Here is a 26721-nt window from a genome sequence, read left to right as displayed (position 1 = left end):
GGAATTTAAATAATAAATATGGGATGGAAAAAACGTTAACCTTCCCCCCAATAATGTCAGTCAAATATACACAATTCGTATGGGGATAATATTATAGTATAGAAGTGGTCTGTCCACAGATAAGACAATGTTTGTCAATATTACACATCAAATAAATCAATGTTATTGCCAATAGGTGTAAAGTTGTATCTGGTATTACAGTTCAGTATAGATCCATATGCTGTATTCTGTATAAATTCCTTCCTTGGATTTCCAATAGCGATAGGTAGCTGCTCCTTGTGGTAAACAACACTGCTCACTCCAATAAAATTCTGTGAAAAGAATCACAAACAAGGGCCCGTAACATAACCCTGTCCCCCTGCTCTGATGAGGCGGACAGGAATCGCCGGAACTTAACCCGATAGAGTACGATCGGGTTGATTGACACCTCCCTGCTGGTGGCCGATTGGCCGCGAGTCTGCAGGGGGCGGCGTTGCACCAGCAGCTCTTGTGAGCTGCTAGTGCAATGCTGAATACGGAGAGCGCATTGCTCTCCGCATTCAGCGAGGTCTTGCGGACCTGATCCGCACTGTCGGATCAGGTCCGCAAGACCTTTCATAAATCGGCCTCTTAAGAATCATACTCACAAGTATGGCAGCACCTAATTTAGCACAAGTTGTGACCATGCTACTGTAGTTGTGCCCAGCAATTTTATGTCACTTTTAGAGCATTTTTTTCATACTAAAATAATCTAAATTTTGTTGTGGCAATGTTCTCCCTTCATTTATATTATTATACATGCCTCACATAATTTTATATAATGCTTTATTTGTATGAATGACTAAGGTCAACTGCAGAATCTACCCCAGGCAGCCATTTCTTTAGCTAAATAATAACTGATTATTCCTCTCTGGCTGTATGACATAAATTACGTGCTGTAATAAGTTAAGTGGCTTTGTAGTATTGGGCAGAGTGTTAGACATCTTTATATTTCATTACAGGGCAATGTTTATTTAGCTCCGTTACCGCCTAATATAATGGTTAAATCTGTTTATGCAAGAACCGCATATAAATGACACCCTGCAGGCGGTTCCCTACATTGTTTATTGAGCATACTGCAGGCAGCCAAATTACTGTTCTGTCTGCTAATGATATAGGAAGCTTTTCAATGTTGATTGCAGAGCTTTTAAACACACAGTGAAATGGCAACTTTTGAGAAACACAAGCAGATTCACTGCTCAGTATGGCGGAGGTTGCCAGTGTAGTCAGACACGCTAATTCTTAATCACATTTCTGCCATTCTTAGCCTTGACAGCTTCCACTGACTTCTGTGCCTGTTATAGCTTATGTTGTATATAAAGTATTGTGTAGCATGGTTGTTCTGAAGAGATAACTATCTATAACCAAATAACGTGCAGTTAAAGGGACAGTCTACTCCAGAATTGGTATTGTTTAAAAAGATAGATAATCCCTTTATTACCCATTCCTCAGTTTTGCATAACCAACACTGTTATATTAACATTCTTTTTACCTCTGTGATTGTCTTGTATCTAAGCCTCTGCCAATCAGTGCTGACTACTAGGTAACTCCAAGTGTATGAGCACAAAGTTATCTATATGGCACACATGAACTAACACCCTCTAGCTGTGAAAAACTGTCAAAATGCCCTGATATAAGAGATAGCCTTCATGGGCATAGAAATTAGCATATTAGCCTACCTAGCTTTCAACCAAGAATATCAAAAGAACAAAAATGTGATGATAAAAGTAAATTGAAAAGCTGTTTAAAATTGCATGCCCTATCTGAATCATGAAAGTTTAATTTTGACTAGACTGTCCCTTTAAGGGAGGAATCAACCTGTTTTTTGCTCATCATTTAAAATGTTTGTGACCTACCTCTTGCCAGCCAGATGGTGTCACATTTATTTCATTCAGCAAGTGGATTAACCTTGCATCTCCTAACTCTGATATGTTCTAGCATCTATGTAGACCCAGTATGGAGCAAATCGAACCACTCAGTCTTCAAAAGTTTTAGTTCCAAGAATCTTTTCACAAGGTATTTGTCACACAAGATCTGTTCTGAATGGTTTTGCTTTATAAGGAAGTGCCTTTCACCTGCCAGTATTCTTGTATAATCCCAAATTTGTCATAGGGTAATGGCTATATTTCACCTGCCATGCCGATACCTTTTACCATATAGCTCTGCTGCTTACATGATTAATCCTGCACAAGCCTATCCAAAGTGAGTTTGCTATTCTAATAGTATGTCTGCTCAACAACAGCAGTTCTGGGGGCCCTGCAGTTCCTATGAGTAAGCACCTAACATCTTACTCTTCCATCCTGCTACCCTTGTGTACCTGCATCTACCAGAGTTACTGTGCATGATTAACTTCCTGCTCTGCTGCTCACCTGCTCTTAGCTGTCAGTATCTACCTGACTACTCGCTTTATTACCTGCTTAAGCTGTACTGTTCCTGTTCAGACCTAATGTACTCAGGGTATACCTGCATACTGCTGCTACTGGCTTGAGGTTTTATCATGAGCTCTCCCCTTTCTCTCAATAAACCCTGCAGCTCGGCCAAAAGCCTTATATCTGCCATGTGAATTTTCTTGAAAACTGCAAAATGACTGAATATCTCTCTATCTATCTCTCTCTCTATCTATCTATCTATCTATCTACTTCTACAGAACATAAACAATGCATGTCCTGCTCCCAAGCACTCAAAGTCTAAGGGATAAAATAAAAGAAACAAAACAAAAAAATCACAATGTACACAAAACCTGAACTAGAATTATCAAGAAGAAGGGAGGGTACACAGAGGAAGGTAGCAAAAACAAACATTACCCGTGTATTGGTTACTTTGGAAAAACCATTTGAAGAGCCAATGGGGCCTATCTATTAAGCTCCTGCAGGCTCGCCAGAAACACCAGTTATGAAGCAGCGGTCTAAAGACCGCTGCTCCATAACCCTGTCCGCCCGCTCTGATGAGGCGGAAAGGAATCGGCGGAATTCAACCCGATCAAGTACGATCGGGTTGATTGACACCTCTGCAGGGGGCGGCGTTGCACCAGCAGCTCTTGTGAGCTGCTGGTGCAATGCTGAATACGGAGAGCGTTTTGCTCTCCGCATTCAGCGAGGTCTTTGATAATTCGGCCTCATTGCCTTTTACTGAAAGCAGTGTGATCCTGGGTAGATCTGATGCTTTGTGGGAGCATTTTTTTCAATGTCCTTTATTCACAGTGACTTCCAACTTCCTTTTATGTTGAGGACATGCGGTTGGCTTGCCAGGGGGACCACTGTTATGGACATCTTGGTGGGTCATCACATGCAATTTTAATGTGGCACATTGTTTTTTTGGGTAGCCAGTGTGGTTTTCTCACGTATTTGGATATATGATATTTCCATGTTACACCAGACTCTTGCTGCCTTCACATGCTTATTTCTTTTTTTTTTTTAGCTCTTTGGATATTTTCCCCACATTGTTGTCTCTTGCAAATGCATCTTTGCCAGTGAACAGACTTTTTGATGGCAAAGACATTTCTGGAATTCTGTTGGGGCAATCTGAAGAAGGACACAAGGTAAGATTTTATAAAATAGCAATTAGGGAGGTAATATTAATGGCAGCATGCTAGAGTTGCTGGGTTATTGTGTATGTTTTCAAGCATTAATAAAGTTTTGCCTGCTTTCAAGCATTTGTTTCACAGTGGGAATGTTTATCTGTGAAGCTACAGACCAGTAAGTCTGATACCAGTGGTAAGGATGCTACTAGAATGGATGATAAAAGATCATATTCAAGAGTATAATAATCAAAACAATATCATGAGTGACAATTCGCAAGCAACTAATCACGTGAGAACAGGGGCTGTCAATTACCCCAGTTGGATCAGTCTGGGTTGATTTTAAACAGCCAGTTCAGAAATGGCGGAGATGTTAACAAACATCGGTCGTAAGACTACTGTTTCTTAATTATCGGCTGCAGGAAACTCCTAGAACTCCAAATTTGCATCTGCAGTTTGATAAATGAAGTTGGATTGACTGATGCTCCACATGTCATTGATCTCAGATTATAGCACATAAACATTTTTGCATATCTACAGATAACACATATCATGATCACAACACACAAGCTGACTCTCATTCCTGGACCTATTTGGCATAACTTACTCCAAAAATCATGTTCTTCACAATAAGTTTTGTTTCTCACCTACATTTTTTTACTAGCAGTGTTGGCTTTACATAAGTTAGTGTCACCCTTGCTACAATCTTAAAGGGACAGTCAACACCAAAATGTTTATTGTTTAAAAAGAAAGATAATCCCTTTATTACCCATTCCCCAGTTTTGCATAACCAACACTGCTATATTAATATATGTTTTACCTCTGTGATTACCTTGTATCTAAGTCTCTTTTGACAGCCCCCTGATCACATGATTTTTTATTTATTATCTACTGACTTGCATTTTAGCCAAATAGTGCTGTGTTGTGCACAACTTCACAGGTGTGAGCACAATGTTATCTATATGGCCCACATGATTTAGCTGTTCCCTGTTGTGAAAAGCAAATAAAAAAAAATGTGATAAGAGGCTGTCTGTAGTGGCTTAGAAACAGGCAGAAATTTAGAGGTTTAAATGTTATAAAGTATATTAATACAACAAAGCTGGGGAATGGGTAGTAATGGAGTTATCTTTTTAAACAATAAGAATTTTGGTGTTGACTGTCCCTTTAATTTACACATAGATTATCTTATCTGGAATATATGAGAGATTGTAGATTCCTGTCTTTCAAATGTAAATATCCATTACAAATATCTCATAGCATTGGTCCTGTTATGGGGGGTGTGGGGTCTGACAGCTCTAAAGAAGACTATTACCCCCTCACAAAAGAAATATAAGATTCATTTCTTTCCTAAGATATGGTGAGTCCACAGAATCATCAATTACTAGTGGGAATAGTAATCAGCAGGAGGAGGCAAAGAGCACCACAGCAAAGCTGCTATATATGTCACTTCCCTTACCCATAATCCCTAGTCATTCTCTTTGTCTGCGGTGCAAGGAAGAGGTGAAGTTTTAGGTGTCTGATCTACAATCAAGATTTTATTAATTTAAAGCAGAGTAGGTTTGCTCTGATCTTTACTGGGGTTTAGCCTTAGCCCACGTTAGTTTCTTCAGTAGGGCAGTGGTGGCTTTTAAGCAATTGGGAACTTGTAGGGTACAATCCCTTCTGCGTTTTCCCAAACATTTTTGCTGCCCTATTCAGATAGCCTGAGTAAACTTACTCAGTATTATCTTTTGTCCACAGGTCCATGTGAGGAATAGCTCCTCTCAAACCAGGTGAGCTGTCCTGCTGCCAGACAGTTGAATTTTAAGGTGACAATTTTATTTTTCATATGTAGGAAGAATCTGGCAGTTATTCAGCTTAAATGCCGCTGGGACCGATATTTTACTTTTACTTCCTAGGAAGTTTATTTGTGGCAGCTAGCAGGCTCTGTTTATGAGAGTTTTTATTTATTTATTGGTGGCTCAGTTTAATATAAACTGTTCTGTTTGGGGGTACATGTTTTTTTATCCGTGTTTTAAAACTTTTTAATTTGGCAGTTACGTTTGCTGGGGCTGGCTGTGTTTTTGCGCAGTTTTTAACTTCCTGTTTGCGCTGCAGTGTCAGAGTTGCTGTGTTTGTTATTTTGGAGGCTCTGTAATCCAGGAAGCCTCTCGTTCAAGCCCTTTCATTGTTACTAGCAGTTTCTGTGAAAACGGATTGTTTTTCAGTCAGTAGGTCAGGTAGGCACCTCAGCAAGATTGCTGAGGTGTAGAGGGTGCCTGTGGCTGATTGCGTTTTTCTGTTCCTTTTTTTGTGACTTTATTTTTTAAAGTAACAGTAGCACATTTTTCCCTTATATTTATTTTATATAAGAGTTAAATAAAAATAAATAATTTTATTTTTCTTTTGTAGGAAATTTTCAGACCAATTCTAAATCTGAAGTGTTTAAACAAATTTCTCAGAGTACCAACCTTCAAGATGGAGACTATTCATTTCCATCCTTCCCTTGGTCCAAGAGGGTCAATTCTTGACAACCATAGACCTAAAGTATGCATACCTTCATGTTTTTATTCATAAGGTTCATCACAAGTTTCTGAGGTTTGCGTTCTTGGACAATCACTTTCAGGGCATTGCAGTGGCGTCTATCTGGACGACTTTCTGGTTCAGGTGCTGTCTTTTCAACAAGCAATATCTCATTCAGAGATCTTATTGTCTTTTCTTCGCTACCACGGATGGAGGGTGATTTTGGGAAAAGGTTCTCTGGTTCCTGCTACAAGGGTAGTGTTTTTCGGGACCATAATAGACTCCTTATTAATGTAGATTTTTCTGACAGAGGTCAGAAAGACAAAGTGTTTTGATTCTTGTCTTGCCCTTCAGTCCTCTCCTCGGCCATCAGTGGCTCAATGTATGGAGGTAATTGGTCTGATGGTGGCTTCTTTGGACATCATTCCGTTTGCTCGGTTCCATCTCAGGCCTCTGCAGTAATGCATGCTCAGACATTGGAACGGGGACTATGTAGATCTATCTTTGCGAATAGATCTGGATCAGGAGTCAGAGGACTCTCTTCTGTGTTGGTTGTCTCAGGAACACCTCTCTGAGGGAACTTGCTTTTTCAGACCCTCCTGGGTGATTTTAACCACGGGTGCCAGCCTTCTAGGTTGGGGAGCAGTCTGGGGCTTGTTTAAGGTTCAGGGTTTATGGACTCGGGAGGAGTCAGTTCTCCCCATAAACATTCTAGAGCTGAGAGCAATTTTCAATGCTTTTCTGGTTTTGCCTCAATTAGCTTTAGCCTGGTTTATCAGGTTTCAGTACCACCAGGGGGGAACTCGGAATTACTTGGCCATGTCAGAGGTGGCCTGAATTATTCAGTGGACGAAGGCCCACAACTGTTGTCTATCTGAGATCCACATTCCAAGGAGTGGACAATTGGGAAGTGGATTTTCTGAGCTGAGAGACTTTTTATCTGGGGGAGTGAGAACTCCACCCGGAGGTGTTTTTCCAGTTTTAATCCTCAGTTGGAGACAGCCAGATCTGTATCTTAGGGCTTTTTGGCAGAATGCTAATTCCTGTGGTACGGCTCGAGGTCAAGGGATCCACAGGCTTTTCCTGATAGATGCTCTGGCAGTCCTTTGGAATTTCAGTCTAGCATACCTGTTTCCTCTGTTTGTTCTCTTGCCAAGAGTCATTGCTCGGATCAAACAGGAGAGGGCGTTGGTGATTCTCATAGCACCGGCGTGGCCTCGCAGGACCTGGTATGCAGACCCAGTGGGAATGTTGTCTCTGCCTCTGTGGAGACTACCTCTGAGGAAGGACCTCCTGATTCAGGGTCTCTTTCTTCATCCAAATCTTGTTTCTCTGAAGCTGACTGCTTGGAGATTGAATGCTTAATTTTTCTAAGCGTGGTTTTTCTGAGTCGGTCATTGAGACCTTAATACAGGCTCATAAGCCTGTTACTAGGAACATTTATCATAAGATATGGTATATATATATATATCTTTATTGGTGTGAATCCAGGCTACTCTTGTAGTCAGGATTCCTAGGATTTTGTCCTTTATCCAGGATGATCTGGAGAAGGGTTTGGCGGCTAGTACTCTGAGGGGTCAGATTTCTGCTCTCTCTATTTTGTTGCATAAGTGCCTGGCAGATGTGCCAGAAATGCAATCTTTTTGTCAGGCCTTGATCAGAATCAGGCCTGTGTTCAAACCTGTTACTCCTCCTTGGAGTCTTAACCTTGTTCTTAAAGTTTTACAGCAGGCTCCGTTTGAGCCTATGCATTCTTTAGATATCAAGATATTATCTTAGAAGGTTTTGTTTCTTGTGGTCATTTCTCCTGGTTGGAGAGTCTCTGAATTTTTGGCATTGCAATATGTTTCCCTTTATCTTTCATTCTGATAAGGTGGTTCTGCGTACTAAGTTGGATTTTCTGCCTAAGGTTATTTCAATCAGGAATATTGATCAGGAAATTGTTGTTCCTTCTTTGTGTCCTTGTCCTTCTTCTCATAAGGAACGTTTGTTGCACAACCTAGATCATGATGTTGTGCGGGCACTGAAATTTTATCTACAGGCGACTAAGGATTTTCTTTAGTCTTCTGCTTTGTTTGTTTGTTTCTCTGAGAAGCGAAAGGGACAGATAGCTACGGCTACTTCTTTTTCTTTTTAGTTTAAGAGTTTTATTTGTTTGGCTTATGCGTCTGCTGGACAGCAACCTTCTGAGAGAATTACAGCTTATTCTACAAGGGCTGTTTTCTTTTTCCTGGGCTTTCAAAAATGAAGCTTCTGTGGAACAGATTTGCAAGGCTGCCACTTGGTCTTTTTTCATACTTTTTCCAAATTCTTTAATTTGTCTTTTGCCTCGGCTGAGGCTTTTTTTGGGAGGAAGTTTCTTCGAGTAGTGGTGCCTTCTGTTTAGGTTACCTGTCTTGTCCATCCCTTATCATCTGTGTCCTCTAGCTTGGGTATTGGTTCTCACTAGTAATTGATGATTCCGTGGACTCACCATATCTTAGGAAAGAAAAGATAATTTATACATACCTGATACATTTATTTTTTTCCGGATATGGTGAATCCACGACCCACCCTTTATTTAAGACCGTTATTTTTTACTAAAACTTCAGGCACCTTTACACCTTTGTGTTATCTTCTTTTTTCATTTTCCTTCTAGAGAATGACTGGGGATTATGGGTAAGGGAAGTGACATATATAGCAGCTTTGCTGCGGTGCTCTTTGCCTCCTCCTGCTGATTGATTCCTCCTCTTGATGATTCCGTGGACTCACCATATCCGGAAATAAATAAATTTATCAGGTAAGTATAAATTATGTTTTTCCTCTAGCTGTCAAGCGAAACATGAAAATATATAGGGCTAGATTACAAGTGGAGCACAATCGCTAAGAATCACACACTCTTGTATTACAAGTTATGGTAAAAAATGTTAACCAGAGAATCTTAACACAGCCAACATTTTTTTTTAGAGCAGCCTACACTTTGAATGAATAGCTCAGGGTGTGCTACTATTATCTTTGATATTACAAGTATTGAGTTACGTGTTGTGCTCAATGGCAACACAAAATAGCGCTGGAAAATGTAACACAATTGGAGACCTAAAGTAAAGTTTTAACGCTGGATACATGCAAAGCAAAACACACGTATCATATTGCATATGAGAAGATGCTGGACTGGGAAGGGCTCTATGGTGTATGTGTGTGTATCTATGTGTAGACATATGTGTGCATGTATACGTGTGTGTTCATATGTATGAATGCATATGTATATATGTGTGCAGTGCTTTAAACGTATATATCTCAATAGGTGATTATAGTTTAAATGTTAGTGAAGAACGCCACTATTTGACCTTCTGTTTAGAGTTCAAGAGGATTATGTTTTGGAACCCTTTGCTTACCTCAAGTTGAAAGAAATGGTCATAAGACAGCTGCTTTGCAATGACTCTGCTACCTCTGAGGTTGCCGAGATAAATTACCCCAAACTCGCTTGTAAGTGATTGACATGAGGAATCAAGTAAGAGCAGGAGGGTGGTGTTAGAGCGGATATACAGTGTCCACTTCCTGTTCGACAAGAAGAAGGACACACACAGTTGTACATGAGGCTCAATACCTCTTTGTATACAACCAAGCATCCTGTTGGCTTTACCTGTTGCACTATCATACACTTTAAATGATATGAAATAATAATTCCTTTGTTCTGTAACTTTTCTTTCTAGCAGTAAAATGCTATTGATTCTAAAAACTGTTTGCCACTTGTGGTGTTATATTTTAGATCAGCGATGGCCAACCTGTAGTGAGAGGTCTACATATATTATAGCCCTCTGCTCTAGTTCTTGTGGCCCCAGGAAAAGCAGAACTATTAATGTGTGCCATAGTTTTTGTAACCACAGGAAAAAATGGAACAAAAAATGTGCTCTTTGGGGTGACCACAACTAAAAGAAAAAAAAATGAAACATCTGGAAGGAATAAACATCAGACACTGGGTACCCTGCAATCCTACCTAAATCTATGCCTGTGTCACTGGATATTTTTAGGAAATATTTTAATGTATAATAGCCAGATTTATTTGAGGCCCTTAATGCTTCTTAAATATCTAGCTTTGTGTTAGGAAGTTGGTCATCACTGTTAGAAAACACTCGTTTGGCAATTTCTCTGGTATTTTATTACGACTCATTTGATCTTTCCCACCTGAATAATTTTTTTTTTAAACAAATGTTTTGTATCATATGAAAAAACACACCTTCCCCCTATCAATATCACTATCATATGAACTAAAAGAGAGAAGCACTCAACCAAGGAATGAATAAAGTTTATTGTTTTGCAAGATAAAGAATTGGTAAAATAAAAAATTGTCCTTATTGGAAGTAATATGTACAGGGGCGTTATTATTACATTTAAAAAACACCAGCATTAACCCTGCCACACACAAATACGCAGTTACATACAAGCCCCCTGGTGACAGAAAAGCACATTGACTTTGGGTCCGATACTAAAAATCTCTCTGGGCTGATGAGATTCTATAAGAATTCTCACCAGCCCTTTTATTTCCCAGGTGAAATTATACAAAGCCAATTTTTACCCTGAAAACAGGATGTCTCGCTAAGATGCGTTTACCACATTTTCGTATAGAAAGGAGATGCTGACATTACAAAAGTGCACAATGAAAATCGTAATTTAAAAATCATACAAAATGATTAATTGAACTATTGACACAAAAATACGCAGAAAAACATTGTATTAAGTTGCAGCGAAAATCGTGACAATTTTTTTTTACCATAAATAGTATTTTATAACAAAATTAAAATTCCTATGTAAATTACACAGGAATAAATAATATTAAATATGCACAGTGTAAATCATAATTTAAGTACACTGGATGTTCAAAAAACACACACAAAAAATGTAGCTAAAAGTACAAAATACAAAGCGTAATTGTTTTGGTTTTTTGTAAAAACATAATTTATGCTTACCTGATAAATTTATTTCTCTTGTGGTGTATCCAGTCCACGGATCATCCATTACTTGTGGGATATTCTCCTTCCCAACAGGAAGCTGCAAGAGGATCACCCACAGGAGAGCTGTCTATATAGCTCCTCCCCTAACTGCCATTACCAGTCATTCGACCGAAGACAAGCAAGAGAAAGGAGAAACTATAGGGTGCAGTGGTGACTGTAGTTTAAAAATAAAAAATACCTGCCTTAAAATGACAGGGCGGGCCATGGACTGGACTGTAAGGTGTATCCAGTCCACGGATCATCCATTACTTGTGGGATACCAATACCAAAGCTATAGGACACGGATGAAGGGAGGGACAAGGCAGGCGCTTAAACGGAAAGGCACCACTGCCTGCAAGACCTTTCTCCCAAAAATAACCTCAGAAGAAGCAAAAGTAACAAATTTGTCTGTCCCGCCAAAAACCTGGGAGGTTATATTCCAACAAATGGGTAAGGCACCCTCATCAATGAGTATCACAGAAACCAATATGAAACTATTAGGGAGGTGGTACTTATACCCCAGCAGGCTAGCTAAGATTTATCCACAAGCTGACCCCCTTTGCTGGAGAGGCTGTAAATATCCTGGTACCCTTAGCCATATTTGGTGGGATTGCCCTCTGCTCCAACCGTTCTGGAAGGACGTTCATGGGGAGATTCAAAAAGTTCTCACACAATCTATTCCCATGGACCCCTGGACAATGTTATTTAATAAACCACCCAGGATTAAATGCAGATACAAAACTGTTCTGCTTTACATCATGCTTAGCAGTGCTAAGCAATTAATCCCCAGACTATGGAAACAATGCGTCATACCCTCTATGCCCGAATGGAGGTGCAATGTCACGCATCTATTAACCCTAGAAAAATTCCACTATCACAAAACCAACAGACTAGATTTTTACTGCTCTATGCTGTTTTACTGGGAGACCTACACCCACTCAGACGTTGAGCCATTACCCCAACCCTCCGACCTAGTAATAACACCTACTCTGACAGAAGCTCAAAAGTTACGTATGCCCAGACTGACGACGGGTGGGGGGACTTATTGGAACTTATCCACTATAACGCCCAGGCCTGTGACGTAAGAGCCCTGGGAATGGGGATCGCTATAGGGAGAGGGATATATTATAATTTTTGAGATGCCCTGCGAGTTGACAAGGAGGTACACATTAATATATCTGATCATTAGCCGAGGTGCAATAAAGTCCCTGACATTGGTAGTGATAGCTATATTTGTTCTGCATATTGGGCAAAAGCCTCCCTGGATAGATTTTCCTGCAAAACCTGTTGTTCAATAATTGACGTAATCTTATCTGGTATGAGCCTCCCGCTGCGCAGCAACGTTTAATGTTTGAAGTTTCTTTTTTTTTATTTCTTGGCTAATAATTTACTGTTATTTTGTTTAAATGAAAAACACCAGCAGACTTTTGAACTCATCGAAATTTAATGGTGTACTGCATCAAGGCTTTGCTGACTAGAACATAGAGGATTATGATTAAGAGTTCCTCGGTTTATTCTGTAATCGTCTTTTATATGTCTCCTTGCAAGCCGGTTTGTTGATACGGCTCATGTAAACTCTGTACACCTTTCTTTGGATCTGAAATAAAGCTTGTTGGAAAAAAAAAAAAAGTATCAAATTTATAGAACTTTGAAAAAGTATGAAGCGAAGTCGCCGCCTTACAAATCTGTTCAACAGAAGCCTCATTTTTAAAAGCCCATGTGGAAGCTACCGCTCTAGTAGAATGAGCTGTAATCCTTTCAGGAGGCTGCTGTCCAGCAGTCTCATAAGATAAGCGTATTATACTCCTTAGCCAAAAAGAAAGAGAGGTTGATGAAGCCTTTTGGCCTCTCCTCTGTCCAGAGTAGACAACAAACAATGCAGATGTTTGACAAAAATCTTTAGTAGCTTGTAAATAAAACTTTAACCCCTTAATGACCGGACCATTTTTCAATTTTCTTACCCTTAATGACAATGGCTATTTTTACATTTCTGCAGTGTTTGTGTTTAGCTGTAATTTTCCTCTTACTCATTTACTGTACCCACACATATTATATACCGTTTTTCTCGTCATTAAATGGACTTTCTAAAGATACCATTATTTTCATCATATCTTATAATTTACTACAAAAAAAAAATGATAAAATATGAGGAAAAAATGGAAAAAAACACACTTTTTCTAACTTTGACCCCCAAAATCTGTTACACATCTACAATCACCAAAAAACACCCATGCTAAATAGTTTATAAATTTTGTCCTGAGTTTAGAAATACCCAATGTTTACACGTTCTTTGCTTTTTTTGCAATTTATGGGGCAATAAATACAAGTAGCACTTTGCTATTTCCAAACCACTTTTTTTTCAAAATTAGCGCTAGTTACTTTGGAACCCTGATATCTGTCAGGAATCCCTGAATATCCCTTGACATGTATATATTTTGTTTTAGAAGACATCCCAAAGTATTGATCTAGGCCCATTTCGGTATATTTCATGCCACCATTTCACCGCCAAATGCGATAAAAAAAAAAAAGTTCACTTTTTCACAAATTTTGTCACAAACTTTAGGTTTCCCACTGAAATTATTTACAAACAGCTTCTGCAATTATGGCACAAATGGTTGTAAATGCTTCTCTGGGATCCCCTTTTTCAGAAATAACAGACTTATATGGCTTTGTGGTTGCTTTTTGGTAATTAGAAGGCCGCTAAATGCCGCTGCGCACCACACGTGTTTTATGCCCAGGAGTGAAGGGGTTAATTAGGGAACTTGTAGGGTTAATTTAAGCTTTAGTGTAGTGTAGTAGACAACCCCAAGTATTGATCTAGGCCCATTTTGGTATATTTTATGCCACCATTTCACCGCCAAATGCGAGCAAATAAAAAAAAAAACTTTACATTTTTCACAATTTTAGGTTTCTCACTGAAATTATTTACAAACAGCTTGTGCAATTATGGCAGAAATTGTTGTAAAAGCTTCTCTGGGATCCCCTTTGTTCAGAAATAGCAGATTTATATGGCTTTGGAGTTGCTTTTTGGTAATTAGAAGGCCGCTAAATGCTGCTGCGCACCACACGTGAATTATGCCCAGCAGTGAAGGGGTTAAATTATGGAGCTTGCAGGGTTAATTTTAGAGATCTGAGGGTAGGGTAGGGAACGCCAAAATAGGCTATAATGAGCTGGTAAAATGTAAAATTAAAAATTATTTATTCCATACAATGATTATATTAAAAAAGCATTAAAAGAACAATATACACTGTTAGTTTTTCATGGATCCATGTTACAAATGATAGCAAATTGCAGTGTAGAGTAAAATACAATACAGTATAATGTAAAAAAACAATTATAAATAATGATAGAGTCAGTGGCTGATGATATAGCCTTTTTGATTGAGTCCAGTAAGTGTAAGATGCTCCTGGTAAGTAGTATAGGGTTAATTGTAATCCAATACTGTGCAGGAAAAAATTTATCGAGATTTAGGTGCGATCAGTGTCCAATCCAGCAATTTAGAAAAAAGGGTGAAAAAATGCGTGTTCACTCTATGTGATGAAAAAAATGATGATAAAAAGATGATGAGATCCCTCCAAAAAATGTGTTATCAAAAATGAAAAAAGGTGAAAAAAGGGTAAAAAAGGATAAAAAATAGTGTCAGTATTCAAATCCAAAATGATGTTGGTGATGTCAGTGCAAATCAATCAATCAGTGGTTCAGTGTTGATACAATGTTTTGACATTAAAAATAAGATTATGCAAAAACAAAAAATCCTGAAAAAAAGAAAACAAACAATACTCTAATATATGCAATCTGTACAATAGATATATCAGTATTATGCTTACTCAGATCTGTCGACGTGTTTCGGCCATATACCTCTGGCCTTTATCACAAGCCAGAGTCTTGATAAAGGCCAGAGGTATATGGCCGAAACGCGTCGACAGATCTGAGTAAGCATAATACTGATATATCTATTGTACAGATTGCATATATTAGAGTATTGTTTGTTTTCTTTTTTTCAGGATTTTTTGTTTTTGCATAATCTTATTTTTAATGTCAAAACATTGTATCAACACTGAACCACTGATTGATTGATTTGCACTGACATCACCAACATCATTTTGGATTTGAATACTGACACTATTTTTTATCCTTTTTTACCCTTTTTTCACCTTTTTTCATTTTTGATAACACATTTTTTGGAGGGATCTCATCATCTTTTTATCATCATTTTTTTCATCACATAGAGTGAACACGCATTTTTTCACCCTTTTTTCTAAATTGCTGGATTGGACACTGATCGCACCTAAATCTCGATAATTTTTTTCCTGCACAGTATTGGATTACAATTAACCCTATACTACTTACCAGGAGCATCTTACACTTACTGGACTCAATCAAAAAGGCTATATCATCAGTCACTGACTCTATCATTATTTATAATTGTTTTTTACATTATACTGTATTGTATTTTACTCTACACTGCAATTTGCTATCATTTGTAACATGGATCCATGAAAAACTAACAGTGTATATTGTTCTTTTAATGCTTTTTTAATATAATCATTGTATGGAATAAATAATTTTTAATTTTACATTTTACCAGCTCATTATAGCCTATTTTGGCGTTCCCTACCCTACCCTCAGCCTTCTTTTGGCGCTCACCTCTACTTTGCATATATCTTTTACACATTGGGCACGCTAGGGTACCCATCGAGGAGAGCTAGAGGCATCCCCTTTCCCCATCTGTTTTTTGCGCAGGATATACACTTTCTTTATCCTTAATTTTAGAGATCAGCCTCCCACCTGACACATCCCACCCCCTGATCCCTCCCAAACAGCTCTCTTCCCTCCCCCACCCCACAATTGTTCCCGCCATCTTAAGTACTGGCAGAAAGTCTGCCAGTACTAAATAAAATAGTTTTTTTTTTTTTAAATAAAAATAACAAAATATTTTAGTTGTGATGGACCCCTGCCTTAGCACCAACCTCCCTGATTCCCCCCTCCAGCTCTCTAACCCTCTCCCCTACCTAATTACCGCCATCTTGTGGCCCTACAAACCAAAGTATTTTAATTTTATTGATAACTTTTATTTTTATTTTTAATTATTTCTGTAGTGTAGCAGCCCGCCCACAATACCCCCTCCCCCTCCTTTTATATGTAAAAAAATTAATAACTTTTTCTCTTGTTAAGTGTATCCAGTCCACGGATCATCCATTACTTGTGGGATATTCTCCTTCCCAACAGGAAGTTGCAAGAGGATCACCCACAGCAGAGCTGCTATATAGCTCCTCCCCTCACTGCCATATCCAGTCATTCTCTTGTAACTCTCAACTAAGATGGAGGTCGTAAGAGGACTGTGGTGTTTTATACTTAGTTTATTTCTTCAATCAAAAGTTTGTTATTTTTAAATGGTACCGGAGTGTACTGTTTATCTCAGGCAGTATTTAGAAGAAGAATCTGCCTGCGTTTTCTATGATCTTAGCAGAAGTAACTAAGATCCTTTGCTGTTCTCACATATTCTGAGGAGTGAGGTAACTTCAGAGGGGGAATAGCGTGCAGGTTTCCTGCAATAAGGTATGTGCAGTTAAAATATTTTTCTAGGGATGGAATTTGCTAGAAAATGCTGCTGATACCGAAGTAATGTAAGTAAAGCCTTAAATGCAGTGATAGCGACTGGTATCAGGCTTATTAATAGAGACACATACTCTTATAAAAGTGTATTTTAAAACGTTTGCTGGCATGTTTAATCGTTTTTTACATATGTTTGGTGATGAAACTTATTGGGGCCTAGTTTTTTCCACATGGCTGGCTTGAATTTTGCCTAGAAACAGTTCCCACTGTTGTAATATGAGTGTGAAGGGCCTATTTTAGCGTTTTTTTGCACAGCAAAAATTACAGACACAGACATCTTCCTGCATGATCCAGGACTTCTCTGAAGGGCTCAAAAGGCTTCAAAAGTCGTATTGAGGGAGGTAAAAAGCCACAGTAGAGCTGTGGCAGTTGTTGTGACTGTTTAAAAAACGTTTTTGTCATTTGTTATTCCGTTTTTGGTATTAAGGGGTTAATCATCCATTTGCAAGTGGGTGCAATGCTCTGCAATGCTCTGCTAACTTATTACATACACTGTAAATATTTTGTTAGTGTAACTGCATTTTTTCACTGTTATTTCAAAATTTGGGAAAATTTGTGTTTCTTAAAGGCGCAGTAACGTTTTTTATATTACTTGTTTTAAAGTGTTTTCCAAGCTTGCTAGTCTCATTGCTAGTCTGTTTAAACATGTCTGACACAGAGGAACCTACTTGTTCATTATGTTTGAAAGCCATGGTGGAGCCCCATAGGAGAATGTGTACTAAATGTATTGATTTTTACCTTAAACAGTAAAGATCAGTCTTTATCTATAAAAGAATTATCACCAGAGGGTTCTGTCGAGGGGGAAGTTATGCCGACTAACTCTCCCCACGTGTCAGACCCTTCGCCTCCCGCTCAGGGGACGCACGCTAATATGGCGCCAATTACATCAGGGACGCCCATAGCGATTACCTTGCAGGACATGGCTGCAATCATGAATAATACCCTGTCAGGGGTATTATCTAGATTGCCTGAATTAAGAGGCAAGCGCTATAGCTCTGGGGTTAGGAGAGATACAGAGCGCGCAAATGCTGTTAGAGCCATGTCTGATACTGCGTCACAGTATGCAGAACATGAGGACGGAGAGCTTCAGTCTGTGGGTGACATCTCTGACTCGGGAAACCTGATTCAGAGATGTCTAATTTTAAATTTAAGCTTGAGAACCTCCGTGTATTGCTTGGGGAGGTATTAGCTGCTCTGAATGACTGTAACACAGTTGCAATTCCAGGGAAATTGTGTAGGCTGGATAGATACTATGCGGTGCCGGTGTGTACTGATGTTTTTCCTATACCTAAAAGGCTTACAGAAATTATTAGCAAGGAGTGGGATTGACCCGGTGTGCCCTTTTCCCCACCTCCTATATTTAGAAAAATGTTTCCAATAGACGCCACTACACGGGACTTATGGCAGACGGTCCCTAAGGTGGAGGGAGCTGTTTCTACTTTAGCAAAGCGTACCACTATCCCGGTTAAGGACAGTTGTGCTTTTTCAGATCCAATGGATAAAAAATTAGAGGGTTACCTTAAGAAAATGTTTATTCAACAAGGTTTTATTTTACAGCCCCTTGCATGCATTGCGCCTGTCACTGCTGCGGCGGCATTCTGGTTTGAGGCCCTGGAAGAGGCCATCCAGACAGCTCTATTGAATTAAATTATTGACAAGCTTAGAACGCTTAAGCTAGCTAACTCATTTGTTTCTGATGCCATTGTTCATTTGACTAAACTAACGGCTAAGAATTCCGGATTCGCCATCCAGGCGCGTAGGGCGCTATGGCTTAAATCCTGGTCAGCTGACGTGACTTCAAAGTCTAAATTACTCAACATTCCTTTCAAGGGGCAGACCTTATTCGGGCCTGGCTTGAAGGAAATTATTGCTGACATTACTGGAGGCAAGGGTCATACCCTTCCCCAGGACAGGGCCAAATCAAAGGCTAAACAGTCTAATTTTCGTGCCTTTCGAAATTTCAAGGCAGGAGCAGCATCAACTTCCTCCGCTTCAAAACAAGAGGGAACTGTTGCTCATTCCAGACAGGCCTGGAAACCTAACCAGTCCTGGAACAAGGGCAAGCAGGCCAGAAAGCCTGCTGCTGCCCCCAAGACAGCATGAAGGAGCGGCCCCCTATCTGGAAACGGATCTAGTGGGGGGCAGACTTTCTCTCTTCGCCCAGGCGTGGGCAAGAGATGTTCAGGATCCCTGGGCGTTGGAGATCATATCTCAGGGATATCTTCTGGACTTCATAGCTTCTCCTCCACAAGGGAGATTTCATCTTTCAAGGTTATCAGCAAACCAGATAAAGAAACAGGCATTCCTAAGCTGTGTGCAAGACCTCCTAGTAATGGGAGTGATCCATCCAGTTCCGCGGACGGAACAAGGACAGGGATTTTATTCAAATCTGTTTGTGGTTCCCAAGAAAGAGGGAACCTTCAGACCAATCTTGGATCTAAAGATCTTAAACAAATTCCTCAGAGTTCCATCATTCAAAATGGAAACTATTCGGACCATCCTACCCATGATCCAAGCGGGTCAGTACATGACCACAGTGGACTTAAAGGATGCCTACCTTCACATACCGATTCACAAAGATCATCATCGGTTCCTAAGGTTTGCCTTTCTAGACAGGCATTACCAATTTGTAGCTCTTCCCTTCGGGTTGGCCACTGCCCCGAGAATTTTTACAAAGGTTCTGGGCTCACTTCTGGCGGTTCTAAGACCGCGAGGCATAGCGGTGGCTCCGTATCTAGACGACATCCTGATACAGGCGTCAAGCTTTCAAATTGCCAAGTCTCATACAGAGATAGTTCTGGCATTTCTGAGGTCGCATGGGTGGAAAGTGAACGTGGAAAAGAGTTCTCTATCACCACTCACAAGAGTCTCCTTCCTAGGGACTCTTATAGATTCTGTAGAGATGAAAATTTACCTGACGGAGTCCAGGTTATCAAAACTTCTAAATGCTTGCCGTGTCCTTCATTCCATTCCACGCCCGTCAGTGGCTCAGTGCATGGAAGTAATCGGCTTAATGGTAGCGGCAATGGACATAGTGCCATTTGCGCGCCTGCATCTCAGACTGCTGCAATTATGCATGCTAAGTCAGTGGAATGGGGATTACTCAGATTTGTCCTCTCTACTAAATCTGGATCAAGAGACCAGAGATTCTCTTCTCTGGTGGCTTTCTCGGGTCCATCTGTCCAAGGGTATAACCTTTCGCAGGCCAGATTGGACGATTGTAGCAACAGATGCCAGCCTTCTAGGTTGGGGCGCAGTCTGGAACTCCCTGAAGGCTCAGGGATCGTGGACTCAGGAGGAGAAACTCCTCCCAATAAATATTCTGGAGTTAAGAGCAATATTCAATGCTCTTCTAGCTTGGCCTCAGTTAGCAACACTGAGGTTCATCAGATTTCAGTCGGACAACATCACGACTGTGGCTTACATCAACCATCAAGGGGGAACCAGGAGTTCCCTAGCGATATTAGAAGTCTCAAAGATAATTCGCTGGGCAGAGTCTCACTCTTGCCACCTGTCAGCGATCCACATCCCAGGCGTAGAGAACTGGGAGGCGGATTTTCTAAGTCGTCAGACTTTTCATCCGGGGGAGTGGGAACTCCATCCGGAGGTGTTTGCTCAACTGGTCCATCGTTGGGGCAAACCAGAACTGGATCTCATGGCGTCTCGCCAGAATGCCAAGCTTCCTTGTTACGGATCCAGGTCCAGGGACCCGGGAGCAACGCTGATAGATGCTCTAGCAGCTCCTTGGTTCTTCAACCTGGCCTATGTGTTTCCACCGTTTCCTCTGCTCCCTCGACTGATTGCCAAAATCAAACAGGAGAGAGCATCGGTGATTCTGATAGCGCCTGCGTGGCCACGCAGGACCTGGTATGCAGACCTAGTGGACATGTCATCTCTTCCACCATGGACTCTGCCTCTGAGGCAGGACCTTCTAATACAAGGTCCTTTCAATCATCCAAATCTAATTTCTCTGAGACTGACTGCATGGAGATTGAACGCTTGATTCTATCAAGGCGTGGCTTCTCCGAGTCAGTCATTGATACCTTAATACAGGCTCGGAAGCCTGTCACCAGGAAAATCTACCATAAGATATAGGGTAAATATCTTTATTGGTGTGAATCCAAGAGTTACTCATGGAGTAAGGTTAGGATTCCTAGGATATTGTCCTTTCTCCAAGAGGGTTTGGGCAAAGGCTTATCAGCTAGTTCTTTAAAAGGACAGATCTCTGCTCCGTCTATTCTTTTGCACAAGCGTCTGGCAGAAGTTCCAGACGTCCAGGCATTTTGTCAGGCTTTGGTTAGGATTAAGCCTGTGTTTAAAACTGTTGCTCCCCCGTGGAGCTTAAACTTGGTTCTTAAAGTTCTTCAGGTAGTTCCGTTTGAACCCCTTCATTCCATTGATATTAAACTTTTATCTTGGAAAGTTCTGTTTTTGATGGCTATTTCCTCGGCTCGAAGAGTCTCTGAGTTATCTGCCTTACATTGTGATTCTCCTTATCTGATTTTTCATTCAGACAAGGTAGTTCTGCGTACCAAACCTGGGTTTTTACCTAAGGTGGTTTCTAACAGGAATATCAATCAAGAGATTGTTGTTCCATCCTTGTGTCCTAATCCTTCTTCAAAGAAGGAACGTCTTTTGGATAATCTGGACGTAGTCCGTGCCTTGAAGTTTTACTTACAGGCTACTAAAGGTTTTCGTCAAACATCTGCCCTGTTTGTCGTTTACTCTGGACAGAGGAGAGGTCAAAAAGCTTCGACAACCTCTCTCTCCTTTTGGCTTCGGAGCATAATACGCTTAGCCTATGAGACTGCTGGACAGCAGCCCCCTGAAAGGATTACAGCTCATTCTACTAGAGCTGTGGCTTCCACCTGGGCCTTTAAAAATGAGGCCTCTGTTGAACAGATTTGCAAGGCTGCGACTTGGTCTTCGCTTCACACCTTTTCAAAATTTTACAAATTTGACACTTTTGCTTCTTCGGAGGCTGTTTTTGGGAGAAAGGTTCTACAGGCAGTGGTTCCTTCCGTTTAAGTTCCTGCCTTGTCCCTCCCATCATCCGTGTACTTTAGCTTTGGTATTGGTATCCCACAAGTAATGGATGATCCGTGGACTGGATACACTTAACAAGAGAAAACATAATTTATGCTTACCTGATAAATTTATTTCTCTTGTAGTGTATCCAGTCCACGGCCCGCCCTGTCCTTTTAAGGCAGGTCTAAATTTTAATTAAACTACAGTCACCACTGCACCCTATGGTTTCTCCTTTCTCGTCTTGTTTTGGTCGAATGACTGGATATGGCAGTGAGGGGAGGAGCTATATAGCAGCTCTGCTGTGGGTGATCCTCTTGCAACTTCCTGTTGGGAAGGAGAATATCCCACAAGTAATGGATGATCCGTGGACTGGATACACTACAAGAGAAATAAATTTATCAGGTAAGCATAAATTATGTTTTTTTTCCCCTTCCTTTCTTCCTTCATTGGTGTCAGTGTGGCTAATGCGCGCACGTGCACACGCGCCCCCGTGCACGTGCGCATCGTGCACGCCCGCGTGCACACGCTCCCTCCTTCCACCCGGACAACGGCACCATCTCTACCGGTGCAGAGAGGGCCACAGAGTGGCTCTCTCTGCATCGGAGGCTTGTAAAGGGGTATTGCAGGATGCCTCCATATCGAGGCATCACTGCAATACCCTCAGAGCTGCTGGAAGCGATTGTGATCACTTCCAGCACTCTGTTAGACAACTGACGTACCAGGTACGTCTATTGTCATTAACAGTTAGTTTTTGCACGACGTACCTGGTACGTCAGTTGTCATTAAGGGGTTAAAGCACGAACCACGTCAAGATTGTGTAAAAGACGTTCCTTCTTTGAAGAAGGATTAGGACACAGTGACGGTACAACAATCTCCTGATTGATATTTTTATTAGATACCACCTTAGGTAAAAAAAACAGGTTTGGTACCCTTGAAGAACCTTAAGACCTAAATTTAAACTCCAAGGCGGAGCAACAGGTTTAAACACAGGCTTGATTCTGACTAAAGCCTGACAAAACGCCTGCACGTCTGGAACCTCAGCCAGACGTTTGTGCAAAAAAATAGACAGAGCAGAAATCTGTCCTTTTAAGGAACTAGCTGACAAACCCTTCTCCAATCCTTCTTGGAGAAAAGATAATATCCTAGGAATCCTGACCTTACTCCATGAGTAACCCTTGGATTCACACCAATGAAGATATTTACACCATATCTTATGATAGATTTTCCTGGTGACAGGCTATCGCGCCTGTATTAAGGTATCAATGACCGACTCGGAGAAACCACGCTTTGATAAAATCAAGCGTTCAATCTCCAAGCAGTCAGCCGCAGAGAAATTAGATTTGGATGGTTGAAAGGACCCTGAAGTAGAAGGTCCATGGTGGAAAGGATGACATGTCCACCAGATCTGCATACCAAGTCCTGCGTGGCCATGCAGGTGCTATCAAAATTACCGATGCTCTCTCCGGTTTGATCTTGGCAATCAGACGAGGGAGCAGAGGAAACGGTGGAAACACATAAGCCAGGTTGAAGGACCAAGGCGCTGCTAGAGCATCTATCAGCGCTGCCTTGGGATCCCTGGACCTGGATCCGTAACAAGGAAGCTTGGCGTTCTGGCGAGACGCCATGAGATCCAGTTCTGGTTTGCCCCAACGTTGAATCAACTGTGCAAACACCTCCGGATGGAGCTCCCAGCTTCCACTCCCCAGGATGAAAAGTCTGACGACTTAGAAAATCTGCCTCCCAGTTCTCTACTCCTGGGATATGGATAGCTGATAGATGGCAAGAGTGAATCTCTGCCCATTGAATTATCTTTTAAACCTCCAACATCGCTAGGGATCTCCTTGTTCCCCCTTGTTGGTTGATGTAAGCTACAGTCGTGATGTTGTCCGACTGAAATCTGATGAACCTCACTGCTGCTAGCTGAGGCCAAGCCTGAAGAGCATTGAATATCGCTCTTAGTTCCAGAATGTTTATTGGAAGGAGTGCCTCCTCCTGAGTCCACGACCCCTGAGCCTTCAGAGAGTTCCAGACTGCACCCCAGCCCAGAAGGCTGGCATCTGTTGTTACTATTGTCCAATCTGGCCTGCGGAAGGTCATACCTTTGGACAGATGGACCCGAGATAGCCACCAGAGAAGAGAATCCCTGGTCTCTTGATCCAGATTTAGTAGAGGGGACAAGTCTGTGTAATCCCCATTCCACTGACTGAGCATGCAGAGTTGCAGCGGTCTGAGATGTAGGCGGGCAAACAGAACTATGTCCATTGCCGCTACCATTAAGCCAATTACTTCCATACACTGAGCCACCGAAGGGCGAGAAGTATAATAAAGAACACTGCAGGAATTTAGAAGTTTTGACAACCTGTCCTCTGTCAGGTAAATCCTCATTTCTACAGAATCTATCAGAGTTCCCAGGAAGGAAACTCTTGTGAGAGGGGATAGAGAACTCTTCTTTTCGTTCACTTTCCACCCATGAGACCTCAGGAATGCCAGAACAATGTCCGTATGGGACTTGGCAATTTGGAAATTCGACTCCTTTATCAGAATGTCGTCTAAGTAAGGGGCTACTGCTATGCCCCGTGGCCTTAGGACCGCCAGAAGTGACCCCAGAACCTTTGTAAAGATTCTTGGTGCCGTAGCTAACCCAAAGGGAAGAGCCACAATCTGGTCATGCCTGTCTAGGAAGGCGAACCTGAGAAACCGATGATGATCTTTGTGTATCGGAATGTGAAGATAAGCATCCTTTAAGTCCACGGTAGTCATGTATTGACCCTCCTGGATCATAGGTAGGATGGTTCGAATAGTCTCCATCTTGAATGATGGGACCCTGAGAAATTTGTTTAGGATCTTGAGATCTAAGATTGGTCTGAAGGTTCCCTCTTTCTTGGGAACCACAAAGAGATTTGAATAGAAGCCTTGCCCCTGTTCCTCCTTTGGAACTGGGTGGATCACTCCCATAACTAGGAGGTCTTGAACACAATGTAAGAATGCCTCTCTCTTTATCTGGTCTGCAGATAATTGTGAGAGGTGAAATCTTCCTTTTGGGGAAGAAGCTTTGAAGTCCAGAAGATATCCCTGGGACACAATTTCCAACGCCCAGGGATCCTGGACATCTCCTGCCCAAGCCTGGGCGAAGAGAGAAAGTCTGCCCCCTACTAGATCGGGGGCTGATATTTCATGCTGTCTTAGAGGCAGCAGCAGGCTTCTTGGCCTGCTTACCTTTGTTCCAGGCCTGGTTAAGTCTCCAGACCGGCTTGGACTGGGCAAAATTTCCCTCTTGTTTTGCATTAAAGGGAGTTGATGCCACGCTCGTCTTAAAGTTTTGAAAGGCACGAAAATTAGTTTGTTTGGTCCTTAATTTATTAGACCTATCCTGAGGAAGGGCATGACCTTTTCCTCCAGTAATATCAGAAATGATCTCCTTCAGTCCAGGCCTGAATAGGGTCTGCCCCTTGAAGGGAATATTGAGAAGCTTAGACTTTGAAGTAACGTCAGCGGACCAGGATTTAAGCCATAGCGCCCTACGCGCCTGTATAGCAAAACCTGAGTTCTTAGCCGTTAGTTTGGTTAAATGAACAACGGCGTCAGAAACAAATGAATTGGCTAGCTTAAGCGCTTCAAGCTTGTCAAGTATATCATCCAATGGAGTTTCTTCCTGTAAGGCCTCTTCCAGAGACTCAAACCAGAAGGCCGCAGCAGCAGTGACCGGGGCAATGCATGCAAGAGGCTGGAGAATAAAACCTTGTTGTATAAACATTTTCTTATGGTAACCCTCTAACTTTTATCCATTGGATCTAGGAAAGCACAACTGTCCCCGACGGGAATAGTTGTACGCTTAGCTAGGGTAGAAACTGCTCCCTCCACCTTAGGGACCGTTTTCCATAAGTCCTATGTAGCGGCATCTATTGGAAACATTTTCTTAAAAATAGGAGGGGGAGAGAACGGTACACCTGGTCTATCCCATTCCTTAGTAATAATTTCTGAAAACCTTTTAGGTATTGGAAAAACAGGCACTGCATAGTATTTATCCAATCTACACAATTTCTCTGGCACTATAATGGTGTCACAGTCATCCAGAGTAGCTAAAACCTCCCTGAGCAACACGCGGAGGTGTTCAAGCTTAAATTTAAATGTAGACATATCAGAATCAGGTTGAAGCATCTTCCCTGAGTCAGAAAAATCACCCACAGAAAGAAGCTCTCCTGCCTCAGCTTCTGCATATTGTGAGGGGATATCAGACATAGCTACTAAAGCGTCAGAGAGCTCTGTATTTTTTCTAGTCCCAGAGCTGTCTCGCTTTCCTTGTAACCCTGGTAGTTTGGACAATACCGCTGTAAGGGTATGATCCATAACTGCCGCCATGTCTTGTAAAGTAAACGCCATGGGCGCGCTAGATGTACTTGGCGCCACTTGAGCGGGAGTCCCTTGAGCGGGAGTCAAAGGTTCTGACACGTGGGGCAAGTTAGTCGGCATAACTTCTCCCTTGTCAATTTCCTCTGGTGATAAATCTTTTAAAGACAGAATATGATCTTTATAACTTAATGTAAAATCAGTACATTTGGTACACATTCTAAGAGGGGGTTCCACAATTGCTTCTAAACATAATGAACAAGGAGTTTCCTCTATGTCAGACATGTTTAAACAGACTAGCAATGAGACCAGCAAGCTTGGAAAACACTTTGATAAATGTAAACAAGCAAAAAATAAAAACGGTACTGTGCCTTTAAGAGAAACAATTTTTGTCAGAAATTGAAAAACTGATAAAAAGCAGTAAATCTTACGAAATTTTTACAGTGTGTATAATAGACTAACAGAGCATTGCACCCACTTGCAAATGGATGATTAACCCCTTAGTTTCAAAACCGGATCAAAAAAAACGATATAAACGTTTTTTAACAGCCTGCCACAGCTCTGTTGTGGCCCTACCTGCCCATACAACGACTTTTGAAGGCACAAAAACCCTTTGTAGAGGTCCTAAGTGTTCAGGGGACTCCTTCAGGGAAGCTGGAAGTCTCAAGCTGCAAAAACTACTGCACGATTTAGGCCTGAAATTAGGCCCCTCCCAACCTGTA

At 41.3% G+C, this 26721-nt stretch overlaps 1 protein-coding gene across 1 annotated transcript in view; it reads left to right on the top strand.

Annotated features, from left to right (window-relative positions):
* Positions 1-26721, top strand: part of ARSG (arylsulfatase G) — a 238287-nt gene that overhangs the window by 176782 nt on the left and 34784 nt on the right. Inside the window, exon 9 of the mRNA XM_053707697.1 lies at positions 3436-3556. Coding sequence (XP_053563672.1) covers positions 3436-3556 — 121 coding nt within the window. The remainder of the gene's footprint in view (positions 1-3435; positions 3557-26721) is intronic.

Source organism: Bombina bombina, chromosome 1 (genome assembly GCF_027579735.1).
Source record: "Bombina bombina isolate aBomBom1 chromosome 1, aBomBom1.pri, whole genome shotgun sequence".
NCBI lineage: Eukaryota > Metazoa > Chordata > Amphibia > Anura > Bombinatoridae > Bombina > Bombina bombina.
The sequence above is the reverse complement of the archived record's forward strand: the minus strand, read 5'-3'. Positions and strand labels throughout refer to the sequence as shown.